Genomic DNA, 15,315 nt, shown 5'->3' on the forward strand with positions numbered 1-15,315 from the left:
TCAGATTTTTTAGTTTAAAAAAATGAGATAATGTAGAATAATTTCTCTCTGTGCTTCAATTTGTTTTCCAGATTAAAATTTTTATATATACAAATATATATTTTTTGAATATATTTTTATGTGTCCATTAGTACAGATTACTATTATATGAATTGTCTTCATATCATTTTCTCTTTTTTTCTATCAGACTGTTTATAAATTTGCTTTTTATTTTACATTTCTGTTTAGAATTTATTTATATACTTATCAGTAACTTATGAGCTGCAAATATTACTCTTGTTTTCTGGCTTATACTTTATATAATTATTTGATGAACCTAAATTTTAAAATTTTACATGGTTAAAAGTATCAAACTTTTCTGTTCATAATTTCTGGTTTGTGCCTTTATTTTTTCGTTCATAAAAATCAAACTTCTACATTTCTTTTAAGTTTAAATATTTTCCTGTTACTCTATTGATCAGTTTGGAATTAATTTTAGTATAGTGCCAAATAGTTATTCAATCTTGTCAATTCCCTCTCCTTAATATTTATATGACTCCCATATAGCTATATAGTTTTTAGAATATTCTTATGATTTTTGTAATTTTTGAAGCAGAATTTATTACCCATAAATAAATAGATTTGATGTGTTCAAATCAATGAGTTTTGACAAATCTTCCACTGTAATCAAAGAATATATTTTTATCTCTCCAGAACGTACCCTGGGTTTCCTTTTCAGTTATTCAGGAGTGGTGTTATTGACATCTAATTGGTAGAAGCCAGGAGTATTGCTAAAAGTATCCTACAGCCCTTTACAACAAAGGAATATCTAGCCAGGGGTATCTCTTAGGTAACTTTTCTAAAGTTTGAATATTTGCACAGAAAAATTTTGAACTATAAAAAACAAAACAAAACAAAAACAAACAACCAACCAAACAAAAACCAAACAGGAAAATGGTGTACTTTAAAAGCCAGGTTGTATTTATAATGATAAATGTTTTATAAATCCAATACCAAAAAATATTATTAAATAATAAAAACATTTTATATTAAGATAAATCTAATGGTTTGTCTGAGAAATATGTCAATAATAATGATTTTCTGGTGTCATGAATAGTTTGAGTAGATGTAATTTTAATTTTTTAAGATATAAAAGTGTGAAGATAAAAGTAATACCCATCTGTCTAAAATATACCAGAAAATTCCACTTTCCAGAGGGTATCATATAATAGTAGTGAGTCATTCCTTTCGTTATGTTCTGTGGTACATAATGGTCAAAACTAGTCATATGGCTTCCACTTTCTCAGAACAACATTATTCAGTAAAAAGGCAGATAATTAGGAGTACAGTTGTTCATTTGGTGATAATACAGACTATGTCCACATAATATATAGCACTCTATCCCAGACAGAACTTTTAGGAAAACAACTCAGAAATGCACATTCTCTTAACAGAAGAATCCACAAATAACATACAATAGGCAATGGCATGCAGACTGATTATCACAGTTTGATTCAGTGGCTATAAATGATTTTAATGGTTTCGCTGCCAGATGTGCTCAACACAGCTATAATGTACTCTGCTTCACTGAATGCCCAAGATGTTTTCATTCTTGAAATGTAATAGAGTACTTTTAAAAAGGTAGAACAAAGTAGAAAAATAGTAGTCATTCAGTAAGTTGGAGATATTTTGCGAGCAGGGACATTGTGGCCTGAATCTCCTATGCTTTGCATAGTGCTTTTTACATTCAAATTAAATGTTCATTATGCAAAAGTGCACAAATTTCAATTTAAGTAAATACTTAATATTTTTATATTTTTATTACTAAAACTCTAACAATGAATTATAAAAAGCCTGTATCTTCCACTTATTAAAGATGTCATAAAGCATTTTCTTGAACACTAACCTAATTTCCCTCATAATAAGAATGATAAGTTTTACTGCTTACATAAAATGAGTGTCAGGGAATTGGGTTGATTTACCAAACCATATTAAAAAGCAAAAAAAAAAAAAAACCCACAAAAAACACCCCCTTACACACACACAAAAAGCAAATATTATAATCATAGTAAATAAAGTCTTTTAAATCAAGAATTGGATGTTGTTGTTTAACTACACAAATAGAAATAAATGACACATGTTTAAAGTCGTAATATACAAAATTAAGAATACACTTAAGTATACCATCTATTTTTATTTTTTTAACTTTTTTTATTTATTTCTGAGAGAGAGAGAGAGAGAGAGAGACAGTGTGAGCTGGGGAGGGTCAGAGAGAGGGTGGTACAGAATCTGAAACAGGCTTCAGGCTCTGAGCTGTCAGCACAGAGCTCATCATTAGGCTCAAATCCGCGAACTGTGAGATCATGACCTGAGCCGAAGTCGGACGCTTAACTGACTAAGCCACCCAGGTGCTCCATACCATCTATTTTTAAATCTGTATATTGAATAGACAAATATAATGATACTACACGTTGCTCTCAATGCTGTGTACTTGGAATAATTTTTTAACTATGTTTTTAAAATTCCAGTAGAGTTAACATATGGTATTATATTAGTTTCAAGTATATAATATAGTGATTCAACAATTTTATACATTACTCAGTGCTCATCATGATAAATGTTCTTTTTAATCTCCATCACCTCTTTCACCCATCCTACCCCGACCTCACTTCTGGTAACCAGTCTGATCTCTTATAGATAAGAGTTTGTTTCTTAGTTTGACTCTCTCTCTCTCTTTTTTTTTCCTTTGCTCTTTTGTTTTGTTTCTTAATTTCCACATATAAGTGAAATCATATAGTATTTGTCTTTATCTCATTGACTTAATTCAGTTAGCGTTGTTCTCTGTAGTTCCATTCATGTTATTGCAAATGACAAATATCATTCATTTTTATGGGTAAATGATATTCCATTGTATATATATAGATATATTCATTCATATATATATATATTCATTCATCTATTGTTAACACTTGAGGTGCTTCAGTAATTTGGCTATTGTAAATGATACTGCAATAAACAGTGGTTCATGTATCCCTTTTAATTAGTGTTTTTGTATATTTTTGGGTAAATGCCAAGTAGTACAATTCCTGGATGGTAGGGTAGCTCCATTTTTAACTTTCTGAGGAATCTTTATACTGGTTTCCAGAATGGCTGCACCAATTTGCATTCTAAAAAAAAAGTATACATACTTTTTCTCTACATTCTTTCCAACACTTGTTTCTTGTGTTGTTAATTTTAGCTATTCTGATAGTCATGAAGTGATACCTCATTGTAGTTTTGATTTTCATTTCCATGATGATAAGTGATCTTGGGCATCTTTTCATATACCTGTTGGCCATTTGTATGTCTTATTTGGAGAAATGCCTGTTCACATCTTCTGCCCATTTTTAATTGGATTATTTGTTTTTGGGGTATGAGTTATATTAGTTTTTTATATGTTTTGGATACTAACCTATAGGATGTTACATTTGCAAATATCCTCTTCTATTCTATAAGTTACCTTTTAGTTTTGTTGATTGTTTCCTTCCTTGTTCAGAAGCTTTTTATTATGATGTAGTCTCATTCATTTATTTTTGGTTTTATTCCCCTTGCCTCAGGAGTCACATCTAGAAAATATTGCTATGGCTGATGTCATAGACGTTACTGCCTATGCTCCCTTATAGGATTTTTATGGATTCAGGTCTCACATGTAGGTCTTTAATCCATTTGACTTTATTTTTATGTATGGAGAAAGAGAATGGTCCAGTTTCATTCTTTTGTAAGTAGCTGTCTAGTTTTCCCAACAATATTTGTTGAAAAGACTGTTTTTTTCCCTTTTGATATTCTTTCCTCCTTTGTCAAAGATTAGTTGACAGTATACTTGTGGGTTTATTTCTGGGTTCTCCGTTCTGTTTTGTTGATCTGTATGTCTATTTTTGTGCCAGTACCATTCTGTCTTGTTGATTACTACAGCTTTGTAGTATAACTTGAAGTCTAAAATTATGATACCTCCAGGTTTATTTTTCTTTTTCAAGAATGCTTTGGCTATTGAGGGTCTTATGTGGTTCCACACAGATTTTAGGATTGTTTATTCTAGCTCTGGGGAAAATGCTGTTGGTATGTTGATAAGGATTGCATTAAGCCTATAGATTGCCAGGTGCTTGGGTGGTTCAGTTGCTTAAGCATTCCATTCTTGATTTCAGCTCAGGTCATGATCTTCTGGTTGTGGGTTTAAGCCCTGCATAAGGCTCTGTGTTAACAACATGGGGGTTGCTTGGGATTCTCTCTCACTCTCTCTCTTCCACTCCCCTGTTCTGTCTCAAAATAAACAAATAAACATTTAAAAAATAAAAATAAATACATAAATCTGTAGATTGCTTGGGTAGTATAGACCTTTTAACAATATTTGTTGTTCTAAACCATAAGCATAGAATGTTTTTTTTTTTTTTTTTTTTGTCTTTCCATTTCTTCACCTTATTTTATCAGTGTTTTATAGTTTTTGGAGTATAGGTCTTTCACCTCCTTGGTTAAGTTTATTTTTAACTAGTTTAGTATTTTTAGTGCAATTGTTAGTGAGATTTTTTTTTCTTAATGTCTCTTAGTGTATAGAAATGCAACAGATTTCTGTACATTGATTTTATATCCTGTGACTTTACTGAATTTATTTATCACTTCTGGCAGTGTTTTGGTGGAGTCTTTTAGATTTCCTATATAGAGTATCATGTCATCTACAATAGTGAAGTTTTACTTCCCTCTTATCATTTTGGACGCCTTTTATTTCTTTTTGTGTGATTGCTGTGACTAGAACTTCCAGTACTATGTAGAATGAAAGTGGTGAGAGTAGACAGCCTTGTGTTGTTCCTGATTCAGGGAAAAGTTCTCAGGTTTTCCCCACTGAGGATGATGCTCCCTGTGGGTTTTTCATAGAAAGCCTTTAGTTTGCTGAGATATATCATGTTGATTGATTTGGAAACATTTAACCATCGTTGCATCCTGGGAATAAATCCCGCTTGATTTTGGTACATGATATTTTCCAAGTATTGTTGGATTTGGTTTACTAGCATTTGCTTGAGGAGTTTTGCATCCATGTTCATCAGAAATATTGGCCTGTAGTTCTCTTTTTTTCTGGTGTCTTTTTCTGGCTTTGGTATCAGGGTAATACTGGCCTCATAGAATGAATTTGGAAATTTTCTTTTTTTTTTTTTAATGTTTTATTTATGTCTAGCAGAGAGAGAGAGACAGCGTGAGCAGGGGAGGGTCAGAGAGAGAGGGAGTCACAGACTCTGAAACAGGCTACAGGCTCTGAGCTGGCAGTCAGCACAGAGCCGGACGCGGGGCTCGAACCCGCGAACCGCGAGATCATGACCTAAGCGAAAGTCGGACGCTTAACCGACTAAGCCACCCAGGCGCCCCAGAATTTGGAAGTTTTCTTAACTCTTCTATTTTTTTGGAATAGTTTGAGAAGAATAGTTATTAACTCTTATTTAAATGTTTAGGAGAATTTGCCCGTGAAGCCCTCTGATTCTGGACTTTTTTTGGTGGGAGGTTTTGATTATTGATTCAGTTCCTTTGCTGGTTATTGTCTGTTCAGTTTTCTAATTCTTCCTGTTTCAGTTTTGATTATGTATTTATAGGAATTTGTCCATTTTTCTATGTGGTTTAACATGTTGGCATATAATTTGTCATAATATTCTTTTACAATTGTTTGTATTTCTGTGGTGTTATTATTTCTCCTCTTTCATTTGTGATTTTGTTTATTTGAGTTCTCTGTCTGTGTTTTGTTTTTTATTATAAGCCGTGCTAGAGATTTATCAATTTTTTTGATCTTTTCAAAAAAACAACTCCTATTTTCATTGATCTGTTATGTTGGTGTTTTTTAGTTTCTATATCATCTACCTTGAAATAAATCTTATCTCTCTGAGACTATCAAGTGGAAATAAATATATTTTAAATATGTCTTACATATATGCATGTATATTTGTATATTTCTATATTCATGTACTTCATTTATATGAATATTCATAAATTTAAAATATATTGTATATATTAACATATTTATATTCACATTTACATATATTTTATTATATTGTTTTACATACATTTTATGTATATATACTTATACATATGTAATATGCTATATAATACATAAATATATTTTTTCATGAAGTCTAGTTATTAGAGTCCCCAAAATACATATGGAAAAATGGACTTATAATTGTTATGAAGCAAAATTAAATTCCATTTATTAAAGAAAAACTGCAGGTAGGGCACTGGGGTGGTTCAGTTGGTTAAGTGTCTGAGTCTTGGTTTTGGCTCAGGTCATGATCTCATGGTTTGTGAGTTCAAGCCCTGCATTGGGCATTGCACTGAGAGTGTGGAATCTGTTTGGAATTCACCCTTCTTCTCCCACTTATGTGTTCTCTCTCTCTCTCTTTCTCTCTCTGTCAAAATAAATAAATAAACTTAAAAATAAAGAAAAACTGTAGGTAAGTTTGAAACAATAAGGATTGTTTGCAAAAATGATTCTGTGCATACTTCTTTGTAATGTGATTTGGCTGCTCTTCTTGTCAATGATGGAGACTATTTCTTACTTCTTGTATCGGCCTTATGATTTGTCTTGACCGATAGAGTGTAAAAAAAAGTGGGGTTTTATGATTCCAAAACCTACACCTCAAGAATCTTCATGTCTTCCACATTTGCTCTCTTAGAACACAACCTTGAGGTCGCCACTTGAAGCAGTACAGTCTAGAATACTAGAAGATATAAGGCTAAGGGAGGAGAACTGAGTTTCTGAAATCAGCAGCCAGTGCCAATTCCAGCATGAGTGAGATCATTTTGGACAATCAGGCTCAAATCCCAAGGCATCATCTGAGTGCAGCCTCGCAAGTGATTTCAGAGAGGACTATCAAAAGTAGTATCCAATGCCTTTAGCTCAAACTGCCAACACAATATATTGCTAGCAGTTAAAATTAGTGGTGTTTTAGCCTAATAAGTGTGAGGATAATTTGCTCTACAGCAACAGGTAACTAACACAGAAGATTTCTGAGGAAGTAATGCCCACTAAATTTGGCAATACAGGGACACAGTGATGTGGAAAGATACTAAGGACAGGGGAAGAGCAAAGCTCTCAAAAATGTTGTGGGCTGTTTGTTGGAAGTTGCGAGAATTAAATTACTTCTGGAGTAAAGCCAGCTATATGAAGAAACATGCCCAGATTGATAGAGACATTATATAATGTATGATTTGGGATTTTATAGAAAAGCAATGGAACATAATTGAAATATTTTAAAGTATTGATGTTACCTTATTTTACTCTTTATCACTCCAGGAGGTAAGCCTCTATATCCATTTAAGAAAGCATATTGGCCACTAGGCCAAATATTTTAGCACTTTAGTAAGAGATGACAGAAAACAAAATTACAGATTAATGATAATATATTGTTGAAAGAGCAGAGAAATTAAAATTCAAATAAGAATTGGTTGCTGTTACAGACATTTCTTATCTGAAAAATAATTATAACTGTGAGATGCAAAAAATTGCAAAAGAATATCTCATTACAAAAGAAAATATTATATAAAAGACCAGAGGCTGTATCACATATTTTGGAGGAAATAAAATAATAAATTAGAACAAGATAAATGATAGCACATAATAAGTTCAATTTGCTAGTATTTTGAAATATAGGTAATTTAGTAAATGAAATATTATTCAGGAAATGTAATATATCAAAACATAATCTGAAAATCATAATTTTCAATTTTTAGACTTTGGGATTTCATGAAGAACAATGTTATAGCATAAAGAAAATAAATAAAAAGCACCAGAAGCAATAACAACTAGATATTAAATTTTTTCTGTTAGATAGACAGAGTTCTGTGCATTTTATTCTTTGTAAATAAAGAGCTGGAATAGGATTATAGAAAACGATCATCCTTCTCTATAGACAAAGGTAAAAAAAGAATGTTGAGATACACTGAGGGGATTGAGAATTGTACTACATTATAAATAAATGAAAAACCTGGAGTCCATGGTGTTCGTTATACATCTTTGTAATATCTAAATTAAACGTGTCTTATTGCTGTCTGAAATGTGGAAAGATAACATATTTTCTGATACTTCCAAATAAATATTATAGAATGTTACTGTCCTGCTTCAATAAAGTAAAATCAAGGAATAGAAATAATTATTCTCCAGAAGTGGGTTTTCTTTCTGTGTTAGATTCCTTTTACAGAGTTTTTGCTTGGTGTCAAAATATTAGAAAATTCTGAATTTGGCTGACATCCCTTGTAAAGATTATTACATGAATCTCTGAACAAACATCTACTTTTTCATGATACCTCAATACATTAAACAATGTAGAAACTAATTGTGAATAAAAACTTTAACAAGGTGTAAAATCTGTTATCTGTAAGTGATGAATTCTGCTATGATATTTTATTTCAAAACATAGCAAAGTCTCCAAATGACTTTTTTTTCTTTCTTTCTTTTTTCTTTTTTTGACAGAGAGAGAGCACAAGCAGGGGAGGGGCATAGTGAAAAGGAGAGAGAATTGTAAGCAGGCTCCACACCCAGTGCAGACCAATATGGGACTCAATCCCAAGACCATGAGATCACGACCAGAGGCTCAACCAATTAAGCCACCCAGGTACCCCTAGTTTTCTTTATTTAAATAATACATTTTTTTTCTTATTCTAGTTTCTCAGATTGGCAATAATAACTTGACAGAAAATGATTTCTACATCTGAGAATGTTCTTTATAAAAGGTCTAGGTAATGAGAAATTCTTCCCCCAAACCCCAAAAAACAAAAACATACGTATAAGCTATAGATATTTTTTCTAATTCAAACACTTCTACTTGTATTAAACAACAAAAACTCAGCTAAGCAATTTGAAAGATCAAATTGGCTTTAATGAATGATCTATGAATTGGGCATCATCCTATCTTGCAAATAGTAAGGCGCTCCATCAAGTGAAACGCCCAGAGTTCGAGAGACCCCAAAAACAGACCACCAGAGACCAGAGTCAAAGCCAATCGGCAAGGGTCGTTTATTTGCAGGTTCGAACCTGGACCTCCGCGCACTCGTCGCCGGTGACGCTGAGAGGCCCCGAACAAAGTCTTTGCAGCCTTTTTATAGACAGGAGTAAACAAGTCGTGGGGAGGGACAGGGGATCTCTATGGTTATAGGTTTGTCATTGGTTGATATTTAAATATGAACATATACCACATTTGATTGGTTCCCGCCATCAGGTTTTTGGCGGGATCCAATTACAACATTTAGGATACCTTTGAATTCAACCAATCACAGAGCGAGCCTAGGGTCTTGTTCGGCGACTAACAGGTTAACTTTAACATTAGGTAACAGGGTCCTATCTATAGTTTCTATCTCCAGGCCTCTCCCTCAGTAATGTGGAGGGTGGTCGCTGGCCTTTCCTGATTGGGTGTTGCAAGGGTGGTTTCTCCTGCCTTGGGCAATGTGTAACTGCCTGATAGTTTCGGGAAAGCTGAAACTCAGCCTTAAGCAATGGTACAGAAGCGGAAGGAGCTAGTTAGGTTTTAGTTTCCCGTAGTGCAAGCACTTGTACAGAAGCAGAAAAGCTGGTTGAGTTTTTGGTTTAGTTTGTCTAGGCCCCTCACTCCAAGGAGCCGGCACCGATGCAAGTGCAAAAGGGTCTTTATTACAAGCTTGAGCAGGGGCTCACCCAGCCTGCTGGTGTCATGGCAGCAAGGTGAAGCCAAGAACAATAGCGAACAGGGTTTTTAAGGAGTAAGGGATGGGGGTGTTACAGTACATGTAGCATCATCACATAAGCACCAATTACAATTACAGCTTCGACCATTCAGTGTCTGTGAGGTGTTCATTACTTTTGGTGGGACCCAATCATGACCTTTTAGAATCCTTACTTAATTTTTGGCTCTTCACAAGCTGCAGAAGAGGAAAGGTTTTTTAAAGACAGGAAACAGAAAAGAGGAGATTATTAACAAGGAATGCATTGTTTTAGGCAAGGTCATCTTCCTAACGGGACCAGAAAAGGTCTACTAGTAAACTTCCTAAGAAATTCCATGTTGATGGTTAAGGAATACATTCCTGGGGGAGCAGGGGATGGGGGGGTGGAAACTGCAGTTAGGTTAGGTATTAAATCTTAAGTTTAAGTTTACTGATGTGGAGCCTTAAGTGACATAGTGATTCCATTTTGCACCTGTGGTTTCTTTTTAATACTCTGAATCCCTGAAAATATAAACGAAAAAAAAGTCTTCCTCACAAAGAAAGAGATGTCCTGACAAAGTGCCCTTCAATATTGAAAATTTTTAAAAAGCCAATTTAAGTGGCGCCTGGGTGGCTTAGTCGGTTAAGCGTTCGACTTTCGCTTAGGTCATGACCTCGCGGTTCGGGGGTTCGAACCCCGCGTCGGGCTCTGTGCTGACTGCCAGCTCAGAGCCTGGAGCCTGTTTCAGTCTGTGACTCCCTCTCTCTCTGACCCTCCCCTGCTCACGCTGTCTCTCTCTCTCTTTCCTAGAAATAAATAAAAAATATTTAAGAAAAAAGAAGCCAATTTAAGCCAATTAAATATACCTCTTTCTTTTTTTAAAAAAAGTTCTTTTGAAATACCATTTGTGGGTAGAAAATGCCACACATCTATATAGGCACACATGTATGAAGGGAGGCCTTATAGTTATTGTTTTAAAATTTTTAGTCATGAGACAGACATGGTTATGAAAAACCCACTAGTTTATAAAAGAACATTTGGATCCAAACTGTTTTCCTGGCACATTAAGATTACCTGCGCAGATGGCTGTTTTTTTTTTTCTACTAGTTTTTGTGGAAAATACACATGATTTTTTATTTGTCTAATTTTCAAATGACCTCTACCCTTTTAGTTCTACTTCTGATAAGAATTAACTCCCTGAGGTTTGTACTTTTAATCTCCAGTCATTTTATCTGAAAGGCACAGGGAAAGAATGCAATAAGGAATTTGAATTCCTAAGGCCAATAGTTAACAAGACAATAGTTAAAAATTAGAGGTAAATGGGGGGAAGTTCTGGGATTGGTAAAAGCAATAGGTAAACTTTGAATTGCCTCTAGAGCTGCATTTCTGGTTTTGTAAAGATTTATAAAATGAGGACAATAGCTTTTAATTCCCCAAAGAATTGGGTTATAGCCTGGGGGTTGAAGAACTAACAGACCCATCCACCTGTATTAGAATGTTTTTCTTTCCCTCTGAGTACATTTAACTTAAAGGACAAGGTCTTAGCCAGCTTTCATAATTTTTTCTTAGGATTCGTGTCCTGAGATTTTGATTGGGGTTTAAAATTGAGAGTGTTGCTCTGATACACTAGAATTTGGCAAGTTTGTTGTGGTTGTTTGTTTGTTTGATTTAATTTTTTAATCTTTATTTTATTTTTGAGAGAGAGAGAAACACACACACAGACACACACACACACACACACACACACACACACTCACACACTCCCCTGCGAGCAGGGGAGGGGTAGAGAGAGGAGACACAGAATCTGAAGCAGGCTCCAGGCTCTGAGCAGTCTGCACAGATGCTGGGCTCATGATCACTAAAGATCTCTAGCTGAGCTGAACTCTGACACTTAACCACTGAGTCACCCAGGCACACCTTAGTGTTCCATTGGCTGTTTAAAGGAGTGACATAGCAAAAAACCATAAAATACCTAGGAATAGACCTAACCAAGGATACAAAAGATCTGTATGATGAAAACTACAAAAAACTTATGAGGAAATTGAAGAAGACACAAATAAATAGAAAAACATCCCATGCTCATGGATAGGAAGAATAAATATAGTTAAAATGTCATTACTACCCAAAGCTATCTACACATTCAACGCAATTCCAATCAAAATTGCCCCAGCATANAGTGACATAGCTTTCACCGGATAATCCCTCAGAGTCTCTGGACTTTTGTTTACAGTCCTGTAAAAGCAATTTAGATAGAAGAGAAGCAGAATGAGGATTCTGATAAAGGGGGATAGAGGGAAGCGGTAAAACTTTCATAAGTCTTTTGTATTAGGTAACTTTTGTGTCTTTTTCATTTTTTATCAGATTTTTGTGACAAAACTTTTAATAAAGCTATTTTTGGAATTTTGAAATCTTTCTTTTAAGTGCACTTCTTAAGTGACCTTATCTAATAGGAATGTTCCTCATAATGGCCATTGTGATTTTAGGTTATAATTCCACTGAGGGTTGGCAGCACTTTGGTGGCCTGAGCGCCAGTGGGAGTTGAACTCACATTTCTCTCCAGCCACCTCTAGCCACAAATGGGGTGCAACTGATATTCCTGTCCCGCCTTGTTTTAGGGCCCCCAACATAATGTTACCAAGCCAAATTCTTTTAGGAAACAAAATAAGCTGAATAAAATTATGCCACTACTGTAGATATTTATTGCGTCTGAGGCAATAATTTTTAGATATAAGGTAAGCATGTATATTGGAGGGTGGTATACTTGACCCTTTATAATGTTTCCCATTTTTATTATTACTTATTTTTTTTAGCTAAACCTTTGTGTTTCTTTGGTGCCAGATTAATATCTAAGAATGATGTGCTGCAGAGTAGGGGTTATGTGCTGTTTCATGGTGTAGCTTATTGCTGGGAGCCGTACCGGCCTCACTGAATTAAAGTCAAAGCAAGGAAATGGCAGCGTTTGCACAGCTCCTGCTATGAGAAACAAAAACTGGTATCTCCGTCTTCTACTACTGGCTCATGTTGGAAATGAGGCTTCGGGTATTGACCAGGCCTCACAATATTCCAGATCAGACCGATATTCTCCATACAGATTGCTCATAAGGAAAAGCATATTCTTGCCTTTTCAAAAGAGACTTCAGATGAAAGCACTGTGGATGATTGTCAAAAGGCTCTTCCTATGAGCCTTGCAGATCCAAGACTTAGGTAATAAAGGGGGCTAAGAACACAAGAGTTACAATTGAGTCTGGCCCTGAGACAAAGAGCCTAATTTAGAGTTAAGGACAGATATCCACCCCCACCCAATTGGTACTGCTTGGAGCAGCGGCCCTCCCAAGGCATTTGTGATCAGTATTTGGAGTGACTTATTCTGGCCTTGAATATGCTGATTGCTGCCTGTGAAGGAACCTATTGTAGGAATTTCTTCTTTTGTGATTATGGGAGCAAACGTTGTGTTTCCTGAAAGACCTGTTTTTTTGATTCTTCACCTTAAACAAACAAGCTATTGACCCCTGCCCACAAAGAACTAACTTCACCATTTTTATGGTAAAAACATTGTCTTGTATGCTAAAGGTACCTTCCTTCCCCATAGGATAAGCATCTAAATCCCCTACCTCAATCACTATTGATAAAGGTTATGCAGGAGTCTTCTACAAATCTATGTTCTGGGAAATTCTTACATATCAAAGAAGTTTGTCATCAGAAATCATTGTCTAAGGCAAATGCCACTTCTGTGCCATCCCCCAAACACTTAATTATAAAGTTGAGCCCCAGTCAGAGCAGAGATGCCTGCCTGGCGACCAGAAAGAATCTCGAGGCTCTCTCATTCTATCGCTGACACTGTCCATCCTTCAGGGACTGCCCCAGCCTGCTGGAACCGGCCTCTGGCAGCTTATCATACAGAAATTCTCTTGAGGTTGGTGGGTGACTTAGTATCAATCTTACCCAGTTCTTGATCAACTTATCTTAACATGGGAGTCTTTGATGTGGGTGGTGTGCACTCTAACAGCTCTTAAATATTCAACCTATGTCCACCAAGTTTTGCAGCTTTTTGGCATTTGAGATCCCCTTTAGCAAGCAGTTTGGCTTTACCTCATGTCTACATTAACTGAAACCAACAGTAACTAATTAAGTAGCAGTAACCAAAGAACTAGAGACTGGGGAAAGGACTAAAGCAGCAGACCTCAAAGAATGGGGACTATACACTAATTCAAAATAAATGGAGAACTACAATTGCCACCAGAGGTTCCCCACATGGAATTGGAGAACAGAATCAAGGGCTAGTGTTTAGCATTACCATGGGCTGGCCAACACAAGGTCCTGTGTGTACCATCGGCACTCCCCAGTGTGGACAAAACCAGCAGATTCCGTTGGAGATGACTGAGAGGAACTGTGGAAAGACTAGGCCAGTAAATGCTAACCAGTGGGGACTTTGGACTGGAATCAGGAAAGGATTCCGATGTGGAATTGCAGACTGAGCCAAAGGCTGACTGGCATTCTATTAGAACCTCCAGTCATCCTAGAATGATCTATTAAACTTGGAGTGGAAAGCCATAGATCTGAGATCTTTAGCACAACACGAAGAAAGCAGAGCTCAAAATGGGGAGAACTAACCTCACAGCCTTTGGAAATGGTGAGAAAAACGATGAACTCAAAAGGGAATTTGCAGATATCCTGCCTGTTTCTCACTGGCTCTGAAGCCATCTCAGTTATTAAATCTGCCACTAAATCTGTTAAAAAATGCAAATTTTAAATTCCAGTAATTTAAAACACCAAGTTGGCTTTATTTTTTTTTTAATTTGTTATGTTTTTATTTTATTTTTGAGAGAGACAGAGCACTATTGGGGAGGGGTAGAGAGAGGGAGACACAGAATGGGAAGCAGGCTCCAGGCCCTGAGCTGTCTGCACAGCTGACGGAGGGTTTGAACTCAGGGACTGTGAGATCATGACCTGAGCCGCAATCAGACACTCAACCACTTAACTGACTAAGCCACCCAGGTGCCCCCAAATTGGCTTTATTAAAAGATTCATGAATTGGCCGGCATCCTATTCGGCATATAGAAAGGAATTCCATCAAGCTGCAGAAAGGTTTTTAAAGACAGAGAAAAAGAAAAGAGGAAACTATTAGCAAAGGATGCATTGTTTTAGGCAAGGTCACCTTCCTAAGGGGGACCAGACGGGGTCTACCAGTAAATTTCCTGGTGCTGCCTGTTTTGACTGTTTAAAGAATACCTTTATGAAGGTGGTAGGTAGGTGGGCAGCGGGGGATGGGAGGGTTGAAACTACAGTTAGATTAGGTATTAAGTCTTGGTTTGCTGTTGTGGGGCATTCAGTGACATAAGTGGTTCCATTTTGGGCCTGTGGCTTTCTTGTTAACACTGAGAAATTCTGAAAGTATGAATGAGAAAATAACTATTTCTCACTTGCATAGAAACAGCCATTATGACACAGTGACCTTCAATTCTGAACTAGATTTCAGAATATCTGCCTTCCCTTCCTGACTCCAATGTTGGTAAGACATTGAGCGTGTCACTTAATCATTTTAATTGTGAGCTTCCTTGGAGATAAACATTATTCAGCCTATCTGTGCGATACGCTTTCAGGGACAGAACGAAATGCAAACTTCCTTCAGGGAATGATTCCATGCTGATGCT

General features: G+C 35.9%; 1 protein-coding gene across 2 annotated transcripts in view; it reads left to right on the forward strand.

The window, feature by feature from the left end:
• Positions 1-15,315, forward strand: part of LOC144244769 (uncharacterized) — a 458,868-nt gene that overhangs the window by 130,216 nt on the left and 313,337 nt on the right. For both annotated transcript variants that reach the window (XR_013339058.1, XM_077780100.1), the window contains exon 2: positions 8,462-8,603. Coding sequence is in view for 1 of the 2 variants with exons in the window: in XM_077780100.1 (XP_077636226.1) it covers positions 8,462-8,603 (142 nt within the window). In the remaining variant the exon portion in view is untranslated. The remainder of the gene's footprint in view (positions 1-8,461; positions 8,604-15,315) is intronic.

This window comes from Crocuta crocuta, unplaced genomic scaffold, assembly GCF_008692635.1.
Source record: "Crocuta crocuta isolate KB4526 unplaced genomic scaffold, BGI_CrCroc_1.0 scaffold188, whole genome shotgun sequence".
Lineage (NCBI taxonomy): Eukaryota > Metazoa > Chordata > Mammalia > Carnivora > Hyaenidae > Crocuta > Crocuta crocuta.